At 39.2% G+C, this 21,571-nt stretch overlaps 1 protein-coding gene across 1 annotated transcript in view; it reads left to right on the plus strand.

The window, feature by feature from the left end:
* The first annotated feature begins 2,472 nt into the window (after positions 1-2,472).
* Positions 2,473-21,571, plus strand: part of LOC100372422 (atrial natriuretic peptide receptor 1-like) — a 43,090-nt gene continuing 23,991 nt past the window's right edge. The window contains exon 1 of the mRNA XM_085495379.1: positions 2,473-3,554. Within this exon, the coding sequence (XP_085351505.1) occupies positions 2,783-3,554 (772 nt within the window). The 5' untranslated portion in view covers positions 2,473-2,782. The remainder of the gene's footprint in view (positions 3,555-21,571) is intronic.

Genomic DNA, 21,571 nt, shown 5'->3' on the forward strand with positions numbered 1-21,571 from the left:
AAGTTCACGTTACGTGTATTTAATAGATATCTACATCTTCACTGAAGTTAAACCAGTTAGTAAATAAACGTAAATAAAAGGGTCACTGAAAAAGACACTGCAAAACTCAAAGAACATTTAACCCGTAATATGCGTATTATTATACATACATTGCATAGCTTTAATACTTTCTGAACCTCGCACGCAAACATTTTCTGGAGTCCTTTTTTCTATTCCCATCGACGACACAAGTCTACTTATATTTCCTGAAATTGTTTTACTATTGAACAAACTAGATATTTCTCCCATGGGGGTAACCAACTAAGTGTATCATTCACAAATAATTTGGTTCATATATGACGAGTATAAATGTCAGCTTGTTAGCACGTCTTCATTATACACACTGAAACTTGAACCCCGTTGTTTTTCATCTCATTGTATTCCCTCTCAACCATCGAGTACCTTTCGTCGAATCATACTGGTATGATATTGCTGTTAGGTCGTCATTGTATTCGACGAGTCAGGCGATCATTACGCTATGTAGCCACAAACTAGTCATATGTTACTACTCGAGGTACCGTCATATTAACAAGCGTCCGATTTACCGATGTTATAGCGAAGAAATATGTAATGCTATACCAACTTGAAGTCAATACAAACAACGAACTTCAAAGAAAACAACGTTTTATTGAAAATGCTAATACGTTTTTTTTTAATATATTGCTATAAACATATCCAGTCTGATACCTCTTTCCTCCATGGAAGAAAAAAAGTATTTATCTGCTGGATGAAAAAAAAAAGCTTAAATTAAAAAAATAAGAAAATGAGTGAACTCGTACTCATATGTTCAATCTCAAAACACACACATTCACACATTATATCACTATATATGATATTTAATTAATAAAACAAATCAAAATATACTTCACGCTAAATAAATTAAACGCATTTTGTTTCTGTTACGTACCAAACTGCCTTAATTCTATAGAAATAATATCCCCCGTAATGCCGCATATCAGAAAGTACTTTGCTTTCATGATCCAGATGTGACGAACTCGTGAACCGCCATACTTAATGATTAGCGACAAGTAGATCACAACGAGGCATTGAAACATTACAGACCGTATGGAATTATATTTAATAGATTGAGAATAAATGTCAGCAGACTCACATCAAATATTCATGTTATCATTTCATTGATAATTATTATTGACGGAAACAGCCAACATTTCCGCTGATGAATTCATTAATTGTATCACGCTGTCAATATTTGGATTTTGCAAACAACTTCCAATTTATTTGACATTTTGTGGTTTTAATTTCGTGAAAAAAATAATATATGTTACAACATACGTTAAGATTGTAAGAATATATGTGCGTATTCTGCATCGACTGAACTATATAGTGAAGTCCAGTTTATGTATGACGCCCTCAACGTTGTTTGTTTGAAACGTGTGCGGAATTCAGGATCAAAAACTTAAAGCTGTTGATGATCATTCCAATATGTATTGTTTTTATATCAAGTTCGACATCGTCATCCCTGGAAAACAGTTCTGGACACATTCAAGTATTAAATTCACCCACTTTCATACGAAAATGGCTCCCATTTTACTAAGTCACACCACAAGTGTCAATGACAGTCCTCTACGTTTTATAGTAGTACCATTGTTTGTTGCATGTAGCATGAACAAATCAGCGTGAATGAATTTAACAGTATTACTGAAGAAAAAAATGCAGCTAATTTAGGTTAAAATTGTGGAAACATTCTAACCCAATCAGTAACCCAATATGAGTGGTCTTATCAACATGTTAGATGGAATTAAACAAGATATGAATGGCCGCCAATCGGATAAAGGTAATCGAACTGCAAAGCAAAGTGTATGTGTATATATTTTGGAATCAATCAATTACATCCGAAATATGACAATTTTAAATCAAATTGATAGGCATAATGACGCCAGCAACCTGCCACGGATGCTGCAATACCAACTTTGAAGTTCCAACGCCTGAGAAAATGGCCGCCAGTCGACCAATGTTCGACGAAATGATGTCGGAAGTACGAACTGATTCGCGGACGGGTGGAATCGACGGAAAACGTAAGCCCTCGTTTCGAAACAAGGTCCGACGGGAACTAACATATGAAATGAACAGTTTATAGGTTTTCGGACACTAATCTCGCAGTACATAGTTAATCATTACCCATGTGTAAGCAAGGTGTGAATAATTCAGCTATGTTCGTGTTATTGCGTTGTGTGGCACTGTCTAGTGTAGGCGTTAGTTTAGGGCAGTAGTTGTGTTTTTACTAATAAATGGTACATTTACTGATGTGCCGGAGGTACGGATAAGTATAAAAACGTACGAGCTACAATTGGGTCCCGGGTGTAAATTGAATAACGAAACATCTAATTATTGGATGCGATAGTTCGCATGCGTCCACCAATTCGCATGCATCTACCTACTGTTGTGTACGTCAATAAATCTCATTGCTCAGTGGCGTGTGTTAGCTGAGTCTGATTGCATGGGCGCCGTGACATGGGGCTCCCGTATTGACCTTTATTGCAAGACACTCGACGAGACAGGTCGTGTTTTTTTGGTTGCTCTGATTGTGCGATAACGTTGCCCGGTATCGACTCGAGTTTGTGCAATAACTGGCAATGGCGTATACGGCGTGTCCTTTCGGAGACCGATATTGACCGTGGCATGGTTTTGGGATATTGACCGTTGTTTTCAATCTGCGTCGGATTATAAGTGCGAACAACCTGTTACTAGTCGAACGCCTGTCAGTGACTAGTAGTCGACTACAATGCAGTTTATTCCATCCCATTGGTTGTCGTTGTTGTGCTTTATAATCATTTTTCTTAGCGTGTGTTTCGCACAAACCGTGGGGGCTTCGTATAAATTACGATTCGGCGTTATTCTAACGGAGCCTGGTCACTTCAGTGTTGCTAGTAACTTGACCATCAAAAATATGTATCCATACGTGACCCCCATGATTGCACCGGGTATTGATATTGCTGTAGAAAAAGTGCGAAATGATCGTAATTTACTGACGAATGCCAATATATCCGTGGCCTACGTCGATTCCGAGTGTTCAAACCATGCCTCGATGATACGAGCTGTTGAACTTATGGGGAATATTAACGGACTCGGAGTGGAGGCATTCTTTGGACCCGCTTGTGAATACGCCGCTGCCCCCGTTGCAAGATTCGCCTCACACTGGCAAATCCCGGTACTAACAACGGGGGCGAAAGCTCAGACCTTCGGACACAAGGAAGAAAAGGAATACGAAATGATCACGAGGGCTCACCCTCCGCACATCAAAATGGCGGAGGCGTTTGTGGAGGTCTTACAATATTTTAATTGGAAGCGAATAGCAGTATTACACCAAGACGACGGTACCCGGCCCTACCGGGATTGTTGGTTTTTCAACGCTGCGCTCCTTGCAGCCATGACAGCTGCTGGAATCGAGTATCCAGACGAAAAACGTTATGAGACGTTCAGTGAATATTCCCCGACAGAAGCGGACCACGATTACTCTGAGCTACTGGAAACTATGGTTATACCCCAGGCTAGAAGTAAGTCGCTTTCACGATTGCTGCTATGTAATGAAGTCTCGCAATACTTTTACCCTTCCTTATTCATCTTATTTCTTTTTCCCATTTTCCCATGAATAATAACATGACAACTGGTTCAAATAGGTAGTCTATGACGAACATCGCACAAAGATTCGCTGGTAAAAACAAACAGAGATGTTTGTATTATATTACTGAGCATTTTAATTGTTCATATGATTCAAACATAATCATTCGAGAAAACATTTTGTACTCGCAAGAAAGTACGGGAACGTGGTCATGTGGGTCCGTGGCACGGCACTTCCTTTGTTCATCGGGTAAAATTAATCAACTTGTTCTAACCCATTCACAGTCGCCAATAATAGCAACATTATTGCGAAGAAATTGTACAAAATCACAAAATCTAGATGTACGAACAAACTTCCAGGACGAGTTTAATTTTATAGATACATGAGAGCAGTTTTCCGGATGAAATCTGTAATGTGTAGGTTTTAGTTTGAATGCGTTCAATGTGTGTTGCTTAAGTTTCTCGTATGGACAACGCGATACCCCTCGAGGTATTTAGATTCAAACGCTGCTCATGAAACCCGTATATACATTACATTATCTATGACGCTAGTAAAAATAGGCTTAAAAATGTAGAATCGTCCAAAAGAAAAAATGGCAAGCGTGTTAAGCCTAGTAAATCATCAAACACAAATGTTAAATAGAGAAAGTGTCTGCACATTGTTTGTGAGTATTTAAATAAGAAGAATCAAGTACATGACCATTGATAACGTTCAATTGTAGCTTGTGAGTAAATACTATATGATTAACAAAGTCAAGTACTATTCAAAAGTCTGTGTATACATTCAGTACATATGTTGTGCTATTTGCGCATGTACTAGTCCATATATTCAATGACATCGTTGCTTTCAATAATGACTGCTACTCAGTAAATAAAGCCCAACCCAATAGAGCATATTCTGTATAGAATTTCCGCACTCTGATTTATTGACTTAAAAATGTGCTTAAGCGATCCACGTATACTATTCAAATATCGCCCATTCGTCTGTGCATCTCGGTGATGTGCTGGTGATTGGTTGTTAATTGATGGCTGTATTGCTGACGTCAAATGTAAGTATCTGCGTGTGTCCACAGAAGCCATTGTTGTCAGTAGTTCAATCACGCTACTTCCCTAGGGATGTCTGGATTGGTGGCAGATATAACACAATGAAAAGCGCTTTAAGTTATGTGTTGATCTACCTTAATACTCTCTCGAAACGGTAAACATTGGGGTTCGTGTCTCGATTATTAACACCCTTTAACAATGCGATCAATTTAACCTAGCAACGACCCGTCAAGTTGTTGTTTAGTAGCAAATATATCCTTCACAATCAGTCACAGGCAGGGTAAAATGCCAACATCTCTACAAATTGAGATGTCTGATAGCATATAAACAAAATTACGGCGAAGACCTGATGTTGAATCGGTAAAAATAGTTACGTTTTTCTTATATGAGTGTCAGGCTACATTCCCGACATCTGTACTTACGTATCCATTACTGGTGCAAGTGACGACGGAAAAATACGAACACAAGTTGACCACCCCCTCCACCTAGGCATGTTGTGTCTGTGTGATAACGAATCTCACGATTTACCAACCTTATCATATTGGCTGAAGCAACTTAAACAGTTCCCCAACTCCCAAAAACATTCAATAAAACTCTTAATCCGTTTTTTTTTCTAGAATCCCCCGCTACTTTTTTGTAACTTATATATACTTGAAAAAATGCAAACTAAGAAAACACTGTATTTTTTCAAAAGCAATTATATTCTTCTCCGCAAATGTCAGCGAGCTTCCATTCTACAACTCTGATAATAGTTTCGAATTAGCTTCATCAACCCCATACCATGTGGTTTGTAGTCTCCGTTGATGCCAACGTTGGTGTTCCGAGGGTTAGTTTGAAAATAGCTTCATTATTATTATTATTATAGTAGAGGAATTTCCAGCATAGTTTTACTAAAAAATTAATAAAAAATTAAGCACTGATACACGAGATAAAAAAGGGTATGTGTTCATAATCGCATTCTTGTACAGTTTCCTAATTTGTTTCAAATTATTGTCGATGGTCACATCAAATGGCTCTTTATAAAAACTTTTACCGCCCCCTCCCCGACCCCGCCAACACACACACACACTACATCGAACACTGGGCTGGTCTGGGCCCAAGCACTGACCCCGAACTAAATAGTCTTTGATGACAAAGACACAGTATTACAATGCATATACAATGCCTCTTCTGTGTATTATAAATTAAAGTTCGTAGACAATGTCAAAATATTGCGTTTTATTTGATTAATCTGTCATTCATTTGCCTTATATAAAAACACCACATATATTTAAAAAAAAGGAAATGACTGAACTAGTCGTTATAAACTGTGACAACCACGCGTACGATTCTAGAAGTACCGTCTGCAGTTTTAACTGTGAGAGGCGATCATACAATCACTTCCCACCGATTAACTGGAAACAGAATTGCACACTTTTACGTTAGTGTGTGCGTCTTAATCTAGCTTATTCTTACAGTGGCAACCAAAACTGTTAATCTGGTAGTAATTATGACAACGCATACGTATTCTGAAGTTCAAACTGTATTAGAACATATATGAACCTGTTTTGTATCATGTTTTGCTTGGAAGACGGAGCATCTCGTCAACAAGATACAAAAATAACTGTTTTGCGCATCGCGTGCGGTGGCTGTTATTCTCACAGCTGATACACACAACAACTTTCTAGGAATTTGTTCGCATTTGTTTTCAAGTTGGAAGTTGTATGACAGATTACAATTTGAATACATGTGTTTTTTTCGCAATCGTCTACGAAATTCTCCGTCACTTAAACCGGGGAAGTCGTCACCTACGCAAGCGTCAGGTGGCCATAGCGTTTCTTTGTTTACAAACAAGCGTCTACCCATGAGGCTTTGCGTTCTTAGCGTGTCATTGCATGGGTCTCAATTCTCGCGCGTGCGCAGGTAACGACCCTCCCGCTCTAATGTCCGCGCTTATTACACGCTATTCTGTCTGTTGCGGGCAGTTAGCGTGTCGTAGCGAGGTACGCGTCTGATTGCAGCGGCGAAGCGCTTAGCCGGAGTCATGATGAGTTTGAATCTCATGTTGCGTGTTTATACGATTGTATGTATTGTGATGTCGAGTAATACACAGAGTCAGCTTTGTTTAAAAGTCACTTTTCTATGAGATTTCCCCGGTTGCTTACTTTAAAATTGAAAAGTCGAAATCGTTCAACTTTAATTTGCGTGTGTTGCAATTGACGAAGCCAAGTCGGGGATTACACATATAGGTATAACCCTACATAATCTGGCAATTATATGAAATCCGCTTCGAAATTCAAAGATTTTGTTACTACGATCTAGCTCTTAAATTCAGCATCACGACTTTAGCTTATATGAGTTGAATAGAAATTGTGGAGAAACAATACGAGTTAAATCCTTATATTTTGTCCTTAGTACGTCAAGTTATTCCATCATATATTAGCTATCCTGTTCAGCTGCGGTTCACGCCCTGGCGAAAACAAACGCCCAATGTGATGAATCCCACCTCCTGTGTGGTCTCGGACTTTGGTCTCCTGTTGCGAAAACGCTTACAGTAGGTGTTAAAACTATCATGCGAAAAGGTCCTCGTGTCGTTAGGTCAAGTGGGCAGGTATATGATTGCCACGTAAAGAACCAAACAAAGCAGTCAGTCACTTAATCATATCTATTAAACGGAAACAGTGAGGCCAACTTGACGTCGTGAGACGTAGAAGAAGGCGATCATTCAAGCGTTAAAATATTTAATCTTTGTGGTTCTGCGATTGAAGGCGTCACGACAGCGTAGGTTCTACTGTAAGAAGAATCAACGATATCGGTGATTTGAAAAAAAGGAGTATTTACTGAGTTACTGTCTGTTACTGCAAAGATTTATACTTTATTTTTTGGCTGATGGGGAAACGTTGGCCAGGAATAAAAACGGCAGAGTGACACCGTTACAGTCGGAATTGCGAACGCAAAACAATGCTCGATTGTTCTTTATAAATCTAGTTTATAATACATACCAGTATTTTATCATCTACTACGCAGACATAGCAGTCATGCCCTCGCCACGAGGCGTTACCCGGTGAACAACCAACAAAACAACATGCGTTGTTAGTAATAACATGGAAATTATCTCCTATATTCCGTATCGGGCTAGATCAGCAGTACAGCAGTGGTTTACGCGGGCATGATAACTTCTCCTTGTCACGCTAATTATGGACACTTTTAGCGTATGTTCCCACGCTAAAAGAGCTTGTTTGTTCTACAATACATTTATCTAGCTAAACGAAAGACATGGAAATCTCGTCCTCCGTTCGATTACATAATGAAACTCTGTTATGAAAACTTGGAAAACTATTACTAAGGAAGTAGATATTAGAAGGGGCATATTTTTCTGAATAAGTAATACAAGTAAATGTTGTTTTTAAATCGCAACGTGTAATCTGTTTTCTTAAATGCGATAGCTATAAATTTGTGGGGGGGGGTGCTTGGTCCATCGCATTGTTATATTACAGCCACTTCTCAAACTTTGGTTAAATATATTGTTCGAAGTCGACGATGGGTTCGTAGTCCGGCATTAGAATTCTAATATTCCAACGTATAACATTCCGTCGTCAAATTATAAATGTGTGTTGAATTGTTGCTCCACAGTCGCTTCAGTTGCAATGATATATATACTTGCAATAATTAGTATTGCAATTGACCTTCATGTCCTGTTTGCAACATATATAATAATGAATTCTAAAAGCTTACCCATAGCGATAATTTGAAATACAATATAACCCAACCAAGCAGAATTACTTTAATCGCATTAGTTCGACTTTATGCGATGTGGGTTACCGGTTCTTTCAATTACTCGCCCTGCTAACGACTCATAACATCTTATCCATCAGCTGTTTGATTGACAACAAGGCCACATACCGGCATCGTATCATAACTGAGGTCTATTTCCACGTGAAGTTAGTGTGATCAGTTGTCCTGAGCGTATTATCAAATCTACCTTGCTCTTCAAGGAGATATGATGGTTGTTTATAGCACATTGTATATGTCATTACACTTACAAAGTGACTAACTGTTAGTTTATCACTGTGCGATGTTATACACGTAACAACTTCAAAGCAATTTGTGTGTGGAATAACATATTGTAACTTTGCTATATTTGAAAAAAAAGCGACATACAAAGCATATCGTCTTTACAAATGGACTGCATGTCGCGTCGATGTCCAAAGACAACTTAGTTAGATCATGGGTTGGACCTCGTTATATGTGCCAATGTTCTGCAACCGAGGGCAGAATTTCGTATCCATGGCATGTACACTGGAAGTCTGAAGACGCATGTAATATGCCAGTTATCAATACTGTCTTTGTGCGTGTTGTTATTTATCGCTGTGTGCCATCTGAGCGCACCGTGACAACATTTTTTCTTTTAATTTCACGCTTCGTAGGAATGGCGTCGAATGATTAAGGCGTTGACTGTAACTGATGGAGACACAGCAAACAGTGACTGAAATACAGGTCCTTGGTGCGCGTGCATGGCACAGTAATTACGTGTACAAGAAACAGACACTATTCTGTCCTTGGTTATATGTGCACCACTGGGTTCACTCTCAATGAGGCTGAGTCTTATTCAGATTTATGCAAATATCCAAGCTAAATTACGTTGAGATTCGGGGCTCATTTACTTCATGGCACCAAACGAACGTTTTCACTGACGACTGCACATGCCACTTCGTTATCTGCTCTTCAATAATTCAACAACTCAGTCTTTCCGTTTTACGTAACATAAAGCGGTCAGCTATATACAACTCAATTGTGAGTGCATGAGCGCCCATATGAAGGGTAAATACACGGAATTACCGTCGTCTCGGAACAGACAGTGCGTTTCATGTATAAGTACACTTAGACAGTGTTTACGCAAAATATTACCGACTCCGGAGGCGACACTTTCCCGACGTGACTGAATCTCGTATTTGACATTTTGTTAGACCTTCGGTAAATATGTTGAATTAGTATATATTCAACTCAGTAGCTGATGCATATGTGATCGAGTTACTCGGGAACATACAGTTACTGTATTCGATTAAAACTTGATGCTTTTTCCCTCGATATTCAACATTGATTAATGAGCGCCGCAAAAATGTTTATTTTTCTCAGGGTTTTAGTCAAATACAAAGAAAACTTCCGGTGTTGTTAATGACGTGTCACAAGACTAATTACCCGAGACACAGCCATTTTAGTCACGATTGAATGAGTGCTTACTTGTGTTTATTTCTCGCAATGCATGGCGATCCGATGCTATGATATTTAATAGAACGGTTAATGCCCATCATTGTTTTAATTTGTAAATATTCGAGACGAACCATGCGGTTGAACGCACCTGAACAACTACTGTATTTCAAATGGTGTTAACGGAATGGTGAGACGATATCAACGCTCACAAAGGAAATGATATCAAGTTAAACTGGGATAATCGAACTAATAAATAACTCTAACAATCTGAGTGAGCATTGTATCCTTTTCTTGTGACATATATTCTAAAATACATTATCTTTAAGTAATTGAATAAATGAACACCATAGTTAGTTTTAGACTTTTCTTAGATTTTGTTCTTGTTTGAGAAAAAACAAATCTCACATTTTCAAAACTGTGTCAAATGCATTAACAGCAAGCATGCGTGTTGAAAGATGTGATCAGAAGGCGTATTTATGCAGCGATCGGCAATTCGCTCCTGGTTTAGGGCGGGTTTAACACCAAAATTTTGAATACTGTGCCTGCGGAAAAAACTGTCCTCAAGCTATGGACGACAAAGAAAATGGACTCGTCGCTACTGTTTAGCACGTGTGAATGTTGAAAGTTCTATGAGTATTACGAAGGGTCTCTCATGAATGGTTGCCGAAAAATTAACGCAACCTTGTACCTAACTGAATTAATAAATTCGGATTTTTAATTTTTGTTAACTTTACATATATTCGGGTTTACTGTGTATTTGTCATGTTTTAGCAACTGCAATAACATTCATCATGTTCATACCTGAGGAAAAATGTTTATTCAAGTTGTATTGTAACTTAAAGCGGGGAGTCGTCATCTGCGCATGCGTCAGATGGCCATAGCGTGTCATTGTTTACAAACAAGCGTCTACCCATAAGTCTTTGCGTTTTTAGTGTGTGTTGTTATCGTCGCTTGGGACTCAATTTCCGCGCGTGCGCAGGTGACGACCCTCCCACTTTAATCATTGCATAGCATATTTCATGTCAATCTTTAGCTGGTTCTTCTTGCCTGCGAGGAAATCCAATAATGGTTTCACTTAGTCGATGTTTTATTTGATATTTGTGAGGGAGAATTCTCGGCAGTACTTCACGAAGGCTAGGCTGTACGACCGCGAGAATGTGTTGATACTTTTTCGGAGAATTGTTTGTGATCTGACGTCAAACGTCGATGGCAATATTTTGAAGTAAACATCCTCTATTTGTCTATTCGTTAAGCTTACTAAAGAGTGTTTATGTTGTCGTAATAGCTGAGAGCCGATTTACGTAAAACTTTCTCAAATAAAAAAAATAAACAACCCCAATATCTACGTTGGATTTGTCCAGTTTACGTTCTAAGATGCCACGGCTAAATCACGTAAGTCATGAACAATGAATGTTTGTTGTAAAACAGTGTCAAGAAAAAAAGACCGGCCATAGTATTTCGTGAATAGAATCACAGTCTCTCTTGAGCAGGATCTAGGTATGGTGCAGTGGTGCGCCTCGCACCGAGGGGAGGGGTGCGGTTTCCATATCTCCCAGCAGCATGCTCTCTCGGCAGTATAAATCGCTGAGTAGATCTGCTTGAACCATCCTCGGCGGGCACATCCAGCGACGATCCGGAGTTAAATCATAGAAACGAACCGTGTTTGAAACAAAGAAAATAAGCCAAATATTGTCGTGATAAGCAGTTTTTGGAATGCACGATAGAAGTACGCACATACGACTGATTTGTGATTTCTTAAGTGTTTGAACAGGATAACAAATGATACATGGCAAATCTACCTATAACTGTCAGCTCTTGACTCGCATGGAATCAATCGTGACCAAAAAACACACTTCCCAAAATAACAGAGATAAGACTGTATTTGCCAAGCTAAGTTCATCTGATGTCGTCGGTTGTTCTGAGATACCGTCGCTTAGTGATGGGTGATCGTGAACAACACCATCAATTGTGACTGATTATGCCCGTCCGACAAGAGGTCAATGACCTAAACATTACAGATTATTTGGAAGAGGTTATTAATTAACGTATATAATTAAAAAAAATTATCAACTAAAATCTATTAAAAATGTTCTTCCTTTATCTGCAATATACTCTAATTCTTGTAAAAGTCCCGTAAAAATGAAAACCTGCCAAGATATTTTGAATCATAAACCCACCAGTGCGTAGAACGAGTGAACGCCCAATTCCTTGGAAGAAATAGTGTCAGTCACGTACGATTGATTTGTCATTATTTTCTCACTTTTTGTAGCTATGGTGTCATATTTTACCCATAATACATTGCTGGTGATATGTTAATTATCTAGAGAATAAAAAGAGATATAAGCAAAATTGTAAATTACATTTGTGGAGCTCTTTCATTTAAAACTTGTTGTTTGCCGAAATTTTCCTTTTTTAAGGAAGGTGATTGTCGTTACATATCAAATGCTCTGTTTATGAACATAACATTTGACCGCATCATAACGCGCGGCTGCCTCCTTCCTTTAACATGATATCGATGATCGTGATGACCACCTTAATTTGCAGAATAAACTGTTCGTCTATGATTGTACGTGTATTCCTGTCTTACTCAGACCCTTGGAGGCGCAAATTGTATTCGTTTCGTCCGACAGAGGGCGATGAACACGTTTCTTTACACCACCTGTAGGATCTGAGTCGTTAAGCCATGCTCCGACGTACTACGATAATAGCTAACCTTTCTTTGTTTTATACATTTCGCGCATTGATATTAGGTAAACAGTTTTACGTCACGTGGCTACTATGAATACTGTATTTTTGTTATCGTGTTTATATCAGAACACCGAAAGTCTTACATATATGGAATACTTGTGATGAGTATTTGTTCAGTTGATAATAATAAACAACAAGTTTAACGACTACAGCGACTAACGACTAAATAAATGACTAAATAAATAAATAAATTAATTAATTAATTAACCTAGCACACATGAGTCACAGAGTCATATGTAGCCTCACTTGGCTTCCAATTGCAACCAAATAGTTTTCTTTCTGTCACATGTCATATGTGTTTTACACCCCACCCTAATTCGATTGTATATGCCCCTCTAGATAGCTAAAGGGCTGTTCAGCGCAAGTATATTTAAATTATGGGGCCGTTAGAGAGTTAATGTTAAAGTGTGGGGTGGGGTACAGAAGGAAGTCTACTTATATTAGTTTGTGATTGATTAAACTGGTTACTTCAGCGATAGATTTTACTTTAATACCACTGGATCAATCCCTTTATTTTTATTTGTTTTTATAATTTTCAAAAGAAAAACATTAAGACTAGTAAGCGAGTTTAATTCTTGGTCTTGTTCATGAAATAATGGACTACGCGTCACCCTAAACATTACGCTACCATGATTATTGCAAACGCAGTTGGCCGATGTTTATCTCCACCTATACTGATTGCAAATGATCACAGTAATAACTGACTATGTAGATCGAAATAAAATGATCCAGTAATACTAACCACATATATAGGTCAAAATTATTCCAATAGTGCATGTCTACCAACGTCATTGATTGAAATGGCCTCTCGTACTTTGTATCCCTCAACGTTATACGAGCAACACGTGCAATTTCAGTTTGACCTTATGCGGGCGCTCTATTGCCTAGTAAATGCGTCATTTAGCGACAATAGAATTTGTGGCATGTGGCATTCGCAGGTCACTGTTATCAGCGTTACTGTCTTACTGTGAGAGGCAAAACCGACTGACGTATCACACACAACATCCGCAAATAAATCTTCACATCGAGACTGCTCGCTAAGTCAAATGACGTATACACCCGAGATCTTTGAGTTGAAAATATACTTTTCGCACGGTTAACCGAGTTGTAGCGATACGCTACGGTTCACAGTCCGTTCCGATTTGCCATGTTGATTCGAAATGAAATCAAGTGATTATTAACTGCCTTCGTAGCGACAATTTGGTGTCAGACCACACAATGACAGTCAGGGGCGATTCGCGTCGTATTTCATGATAATAGCATACAATATATACATATCTTGCTTAACTCGTAATGTCAATATTGGAATATGCAGTTTGGGGGGTGCCAGGGACTCAGTGTAGTACGTAGTATGACCTCCTACATGTTCTTGACAATGACATCGAGATTCTAATTAATTAGAGTACATTGCAATTAATGAGTTTTTCGCTTTCAATCGATCTCTAGTATTGTTTTCACGGGGGGGGGGGGCTGAAATTGTTACGTGGGTGTAATTAAAGTGTCGATCTGCATCTGAACAGTTATAAACACGGCGATTTGTCATCGGTATTGCGCATGCGTTCATGGTGCTTGAGTAGAGTGCCCATTCAAACTTACAGACCAGTTCATTCTGATAAGCGATGCGTTTAGTGAGTTATAAGCGATCGCCGGTGAGGTAAAACACAGTATGTGTGTGGATAACATGTGAGTGTTACCGACCGGCTCGTCCACACGCGCACGGTTCCGCGGATTTTTTTACGCTGTCTATGCTGTGTCACGTCGGCCAATGCGATATCGACAGTGGCTCAGTTCGAGTCATCTCGGTCTGTTCAAGCGTCCTGTGTCAATGTGTCCGCATTCTACGTCTTATACTTTGTTCGATTCATTGCAAGTTGTTACCGCGGTCACCGCCTGCAGGTAGAACCACGCACAGCTGGAAGTCGAGTAGTTATAAGAAGACCCGCCTTTCATATAGCATTTAGGAATATACGCAATTTTTGATATACTTCCCTTAAATTTATATATTTTTTTATTATTGCATCGTGTCACCATGAACTACGTCGTTTCTTACGGAATACTATTTGTTATTGTTGCGTTCTTCCAATCTGAATACGCTTTCTTTGACCCGTTGAAGAATACTGACGAAGATGTAATTCAAGTGCAAATCGCCGTCATTCTTCCAAAGGACACTGACGAGCCACCGGAAATACGACACTATCCATACAGGTTTGAAATGGTATGTCCTGCAATCGACATCGCTGTAAACAAAGTGTTTATGCAAGGCAATTTTTTCGGGAATCGGAAGGTGAATGTGACCATTAGAAAAGTGGATTCTCGGTGTTCCAATCTTGTGTCTCCTATCCGTGCTGTTGAATTCATTACGGAAAGGCAAGTAGACGTATTTTTCGGACCAGCGTGCGATTACGCCGCTATCGCGGTCACAAGATTCGCGTCCCACTGGAATATCCCTTTTATAACGACGGGCGCTAAGGCTAAAGAGTTCGGCATGAAAGAAAAAGAGGATTTCCGCACATTGACACGAGCCCACGGTCCCTTTTTGAAAATGGCCGAATTTATGATGGAAATCTTACGAACTTTTCAGTGGAATACAACCGCTATTATCCACAATGACAAAGACGTGTCTCTGTACAGAGACTGCTGGCTGTTCGGCGGTGCCCTATTTCATTTATTTCACGGAGCCGGTTGGTACGACCCTGGCAAGGATTACGCTGGGTACCAAAAATTTGTGGAGGACGACGATCCTAATTATACAGAAATCCTTCAAGAAATTGTCATGCCGAATGGTAGAAGTAAGTGTTTTCTTACGTTTGCCATATGGGCCATGCATTAAATGTCTTTAAAAATACTTCAATCTGTTTCTGGCATGCGTTGCTTCTAATAAAAAAGAAGCGATCTTGGCTGAAAACTCAGACCTTAGTTTTTGCCCGGGCAACTGATTGACTACTACTATCTCAACGACAATAATTTGCGCCGTGGGCAGTTCTCATCGTTTAGTGAGTACGTGGACGGCCCTGTTCCCTTTGTTGCCGGAAATTGCAATTAAATTCGAATTCACCTAGCTTCACAAAAAAGGATGCTTTCATGCAGAAAATTAGATAAAATCAATTCCGCGATGATTACGTAATAGCACGATAATGTCATCACCAAGTTCAGATATCAAGGTCTATCGGCCTACCTACTACACATATACAGCGTTAGAATACGATAACCAGCAGCAACATGCTGTAACGAATGTCAGGATGGACGCTTTATGCACGTCCCCGAAATGTCTCCCGTTCAGGAACCTGAGGGAAATTGACGATCACTGTAGTTTGAACAGAATGGCATACATTCAGATATACTTGAGAGATGCCGGGGTGGGTGACCTTTGGTACAATCCCGCCCCGCATACGGTCTGTTAATCTAAATACTCCCGGGACACAATATAGTAATACCCGTTGGGAGAAATTTGCTCTGTTTTTAATAATATTCTAGGAATATGTATGGGCCTTTTTTACTGTCCAAATAGGTTTAAATTCAGGGTTTAAATATCTGGCTGATTTCAGCTGTTAAGGGTAGCTGCTTTTTGAATAAATATGGATCTACATTTGTATATGCAAAAATAGTTAAATTGTTTCAATCGCGTTGACCAGTTTCAATACATGGGAATAAAAATGCTCACACTTTTAAAGCCATTGTTGTAGCCTTCGTTTTCCTTGTAGTCGATAAAGTTTTCCGGTAGTCTAGCGGTTTTCTTTTCGGGCCCGTCTTTGGTACGTCCCGAGTCCAAATCCCACTTTTGGCTAAGCATCGAAAAAGGGCTTTACACCTACCATGGGCGAATGTACCACAGACCAAAGCTACTGGAGGAGATTCATTCCTTCACGGGTGTTCCTTTTGAGAAATCTCTGACAAGGTGTGCAGGTGCTTGTGTTCGACCGCGATGTCGCATTAAATAACCTTTTGATAGAGAGATGTCCGCAGAGCCCTGTCAAGCTGTCGCAAACATAGATATCGTCTCTGTGGAAACATGAACTTATCATAAGTACGGTTCGCGCGTGCACTTGCCATAAAAGAAAAACAAGTCAGAGAAGACATCAATGACATCCATTTACTCGAACTGTGACCCGACACGATAAAATAAATATTCGTTAAACAAACTCTTTTTGAATATAGATCATTAAAAGTATCGTCGAAGCACTCACTTTCACGTTGCATTGCCACCGTCTGTCACGCGAAGATGCTTCCAAACAACGGTAACCCAAGTCCCCAATTATAAGGTTTCGCCGTGGACGTGTTTAGTCATGATTGTACAACTGTATCGCATTGTCTAACTAACTGATTCGCTGACAAGTGGGGTAATACGCGCCTTGGATTATTGACCATTCACAAATAGTATGCCAGGCCACTTCATCGCGTCTAAACGGACATTGTTATGCAAACGAGTGTAAAGCCCATTTTTAATTGCATCGCCGCCTTCAGTGATCGACATGGTTACGATGTACCGAGTTTTTTGGAATATTTGTCTTTGATGGTTGGGGCGGAATAAAACGTTATTGGAAATAAATATTTGTTTCAGTCACGGTGTCATCATCAATCCCATCCAACAACAAAAAATATGGTCGACCTAGAAAACAAAATAAGAGACTGTAGTCTATTTCCAGTTCTGCAATCATTATGAATACACTCCGGTGTTACTTGTTCATGTTCTGCTGCAGAATTCCACACTAGAGGTAAACTTCCTGTACAGGGACTCACATCCACGTACGAAAGTTGACATGCATGTGTTGTCCTAAAGTTTCGTGTAAACAATTAGATTCAGTTGTTCCGGTCGAAAACCGATTGACTCAGTACACTGACGTCTTTGTCAAGTTCCCTAAAATGAATTGAAATAAATGATATAATTTGTTTTTTTTTGTTTGTTTTTTGTCATATTTTGAACGGTTTTGATCAAAACCCTTGGGTAATCAAAACTTCAGTACATTTGAACTAAATTCAATATAGAAACTGCAGAAAATTTAAAAAGAAATATGCATAAAGTGTGGCTAAAAAAAATCGTACTTTTCGACTGGTTGAAGTGTGTATGATTTCCTCTCATAATCCCTGTATCGAACTCATGCGACAAATATCAAAACAGACTTAAAAACAGCATTTCTATATTTCATGGTGTCCAAGCTTAAATTCACCTCTACGTACCAAGTGGTGGGCTGTCCGCCGTCAATGTAATCAGTAGAACTAGAACGTAAGGATATTTAGAACCACAGTCTGTAGCTGTATACTGCGTGTACAGACCTCTGTAGGTATTCAGTGGATTCATTTTATTCACAGTAATATGGAAATGTTTGAAACAAGTGTATTTATTTTGCGTGATGTATTGACAGAGTGGCAACTCTCTCGGCCAGCGACAAATGCTAAGCAACGCCAAGTATACTTATATCGCAGCTGTTTCAACACATGTCCGCTTAATATTATTAAATATACGGAGGTGTTGTAGCGCGATACCTAACGAGTTAACCCCCGAAATTTGCTAACTGCCACTCTGAGTAAATTCAATTGCGAAAATGATCGTTATGCATTTATTTGAAGCTGGTTTCAAGTTGTACAATTCAATTTTTTAACGGAGCGTAAATATGATTGCAATGTTTATGAACATGAATCAGAATTCGGGTGAGGCTGATGTTAGAATGGCACGGTAAAAATGCCTGGCACCAAGCAGTCGGAATTATGTTGGTATGCTATAACAAACAAGAAGGTCAACAAGGAGAGTCATGTTGATTGGATCACGTGATCACGACACAGTGTGGTTTTCAAAAAAAGTATGCCAATGCATTTTTTTAAATCGAATTTCGTGCACCAACTTACATTACAAAAATACCGAAGCAGACTATGTGATCGTAATTAGGGTAGTGTTAATGGACACCCCCAATCCTTCACAAGAACAATGTTGATCATTTCAGTACTCGTGTCTCATTTCATTGTGTCGAAATGCACTGAATTAAGTTCTTAGTTCTTCCAACAACATTTTAGTGACTAAATGTTCCTCTGATTTATCAGCCGCTACATCCGGTCATTCAAAATGAATCCAATCAATATGACGGTTGAATTTGCATTTTTTCCTCCAAAATATACTTTTACAATATCTGCTTGATTCGCTGGTGAATCTGTACTGTTCTCATACAATTTCCAAATTTTTGGGTTAACAAAATATTGAAAACGTGTGATACTTGTAGGTACCGTGTTAGGGATAGTATGGGAGTTCTTGAGTAGGCATACGACTATTCTGTACAGTTGTATATATATATAACCATGGCGACTGACTGTTATATGCCACATTTTTGCTTCTCACTGTAATATGGAAAACGCACTAGTCGCGTGGCCAACATTCTTACATTATATCACTGTCGTAAACTGATCTTCAAAACACCAGCAACCAAACTATTATTAAATTTTCCGATATCACAGGGATTCTTGTATTGCAGTGTGTGGTATGGCAACTAAAAGGCGCGGATACATCCATGTGTTTTAATTCAGGAAATATCGCGATTCGCAACTGGCAACAAGAAGATGCGCTAACTCATACCACACGCACATAGTGTCGAATTACATATGAATGTACTTTTCGAATCCACAATCTGATTCCCTGGTGTGTTTCATTTCAGTTACTTCGGTTGGATGGGTATCGTGTGCGCTGCATGAATTATTTTATTTTTAATAGACCGCTCGTGGAGTTAGACATACACGGCCATAGAGCTTGAATTAACAGTTTCATATTTATAAAAGTTTCTCTAAGCGTTGATGTAGAGTTCCCACTCAAATGTATAGTTAAAGGGCGGTAGTCGTCGAGCTGCGCATGTGCGACATTTGTGTTGATAAACATTGATTTCCCCACAATCCAACGCGCTCTTCTAATGGAAATGTATGATGAGGTTTGACCTGGGCGCGACTTGCACTAATTGCCCCAGTTGACTCTTTTGATACCTTCCAATCACCTAAAAAAATACCTAATTAAAGCTTGGTAACCTCTCAGTTTGTACTCGTTGATCTGCGCAACAGCCAAAGTCACCATATTTGTTAATATGAGACCCATATATCTCGCGCATGCGTGGCGCGACGACTACCGCCCTTTAAAAAGCTTTCTAGAATTTCAATTTAACGATTGTTTTCTAGTTTGCCATAACTCTCAGTATTGTGCTTTATCTTCGCAAACAACATTTTTGGTTTCAAGGTTCAATTTGTTAGTGAAATTGAGTTTTATACCCCCCTTTGCCAAACGTATTAATACGTGATCAGTCTCCCATTGTAGTGAGTCTCATTTACTAGTACATTCGTGTGATTAGAAATTGCCAAGCTCAATTAGTCAACATTGTGATATTCTATGTCCTATGACTGGTCTGTTATGCGCTAAATTACAGGCATAACACAGACGTACGAGCGTACCGCTATCACGTGATTATCATGCCAGCCGCTAAAGTGGCCGTGATCTCTTTCTGAGTTGCAGATTTCCGCCTTCCCTAGGGAGGGCATTTGTTGGTGTGCTTCGTGCGATTTGGTTGTAATTAGTAACTGTTTGAATGGTGACTGGCGAGATGAAACGTGAAATTCCGTCTTCATGGCAGCTAAGAAAGGATTACGCGAGAAAGATCAGTGACATTTCTCGTCACTTTATTCTTACGTATCGTGGCGTATGACCCACACATTTCACCCCGTATCAGTTTAATTTGCATTCACAAAAACATATTGACCGTCCCTTCAAAAGAAACCCAATTTAAGTATCCCTTTTAACAATCTCGTACTGAAAACACTCGGGAGCACAATGGATATCGGTCTTAAGGTATTTGATTAGTTTTGGCAGATTCCCCCAACGGGAATAGTTCAGTTTATTCGTAAAGCCCCAGAAGCTATCAAGTTAGCCGTGGGACACGTCTCCGCTCACTCAGCCGTGAAATCAGATTACCAGCCCGAGTGTCGTGACGACCATGATGTAATGTGTTCGGCATTCATGATTCCGGCCGTCAAATTGTGGATCCTTCCCCCGTTTTCCCACTCGTTTTCCCACTCGTTTTGGTTATGTGCTGAAACTGAAACAGAAATGATATAACCGTGCTTGTGTCCATTCTCGTCATTTTTGGCACTTATTTATCGTCAAATCGTGAAAAAGGTGTTAACATTTCTAAATCTATTAGAGAATGCGTTACAAATGCCAAGAATGGACACAGGTAAAACTATATGAACGCGCAGATAAGCTGGGAAAAGAAAACACTAGTCGCTATTAATTCACCTTCATCGTTTCGCCTCGTAATACAAAATAACATAAAAGTAGTTGTTTTTCATAATACTGTTCTATTGAAATCGTGTCATACAACGTACTGTTATATATAGTATAGAGTTCTTACGTATTCCACAGACACACTCAGTATGTCGATAAATTGGATGAAACGTTGCATTTAACGGGCTTGAATTTATATATGTTTGGCACACCGTATTGGGAACCTCATCTCGCGTCGTATTCGGTATGGGTCCCATGCTACATGTACGTATACAGCGCGTGTAAAATACATTGTTTTCTTACACAAAATTTGAACTGTGGCGTGTCAACGTTTGGTATAAGTTTACTTGTGTTTGGTTTTGCGCTGGCAATCACAGTTTACAGTAACCCACATCATAAACGTATACGTTTAGCGTAGAGATCATTTTGAGTTGTATTTTTATAAGCTCCGGGTATAAAAAAATCGGTGCATAACAACGACAATTTCTATACCGTAGCCAGGCTGTGTTCCAACGAACATAGCAATAACTGATCGTATTGACTCTTGATTTAGAGTGGATTGGCATTCCTACGTCGTCAAAGTAGGTGTTTTGACTTGATGATAGATATCATGAAAACGTTACATTTGATGGATGTGTCGTTGAATAGCATTGATTGACTTATTGCGTTAATAGTTCGTGTTACTCGTATTTGGATAAAATATAACCCTGGCAGTCCATCCATCAT

Source organism: Saccoglossus kowalevskii, chromosome 21 (genome assembly GCF_978046115.1).
Source record: "Saccoglossus kowalevskii chromosome 21, keSacKowa6.1, whole genome shotgun sequence".
Lineage (NCBI taxonomy): Eukaryota > Metazoa > Hemichordata > Enteropneusta > Harrimaniidae > Saccoglossus > Saccoglossus kowalevskii.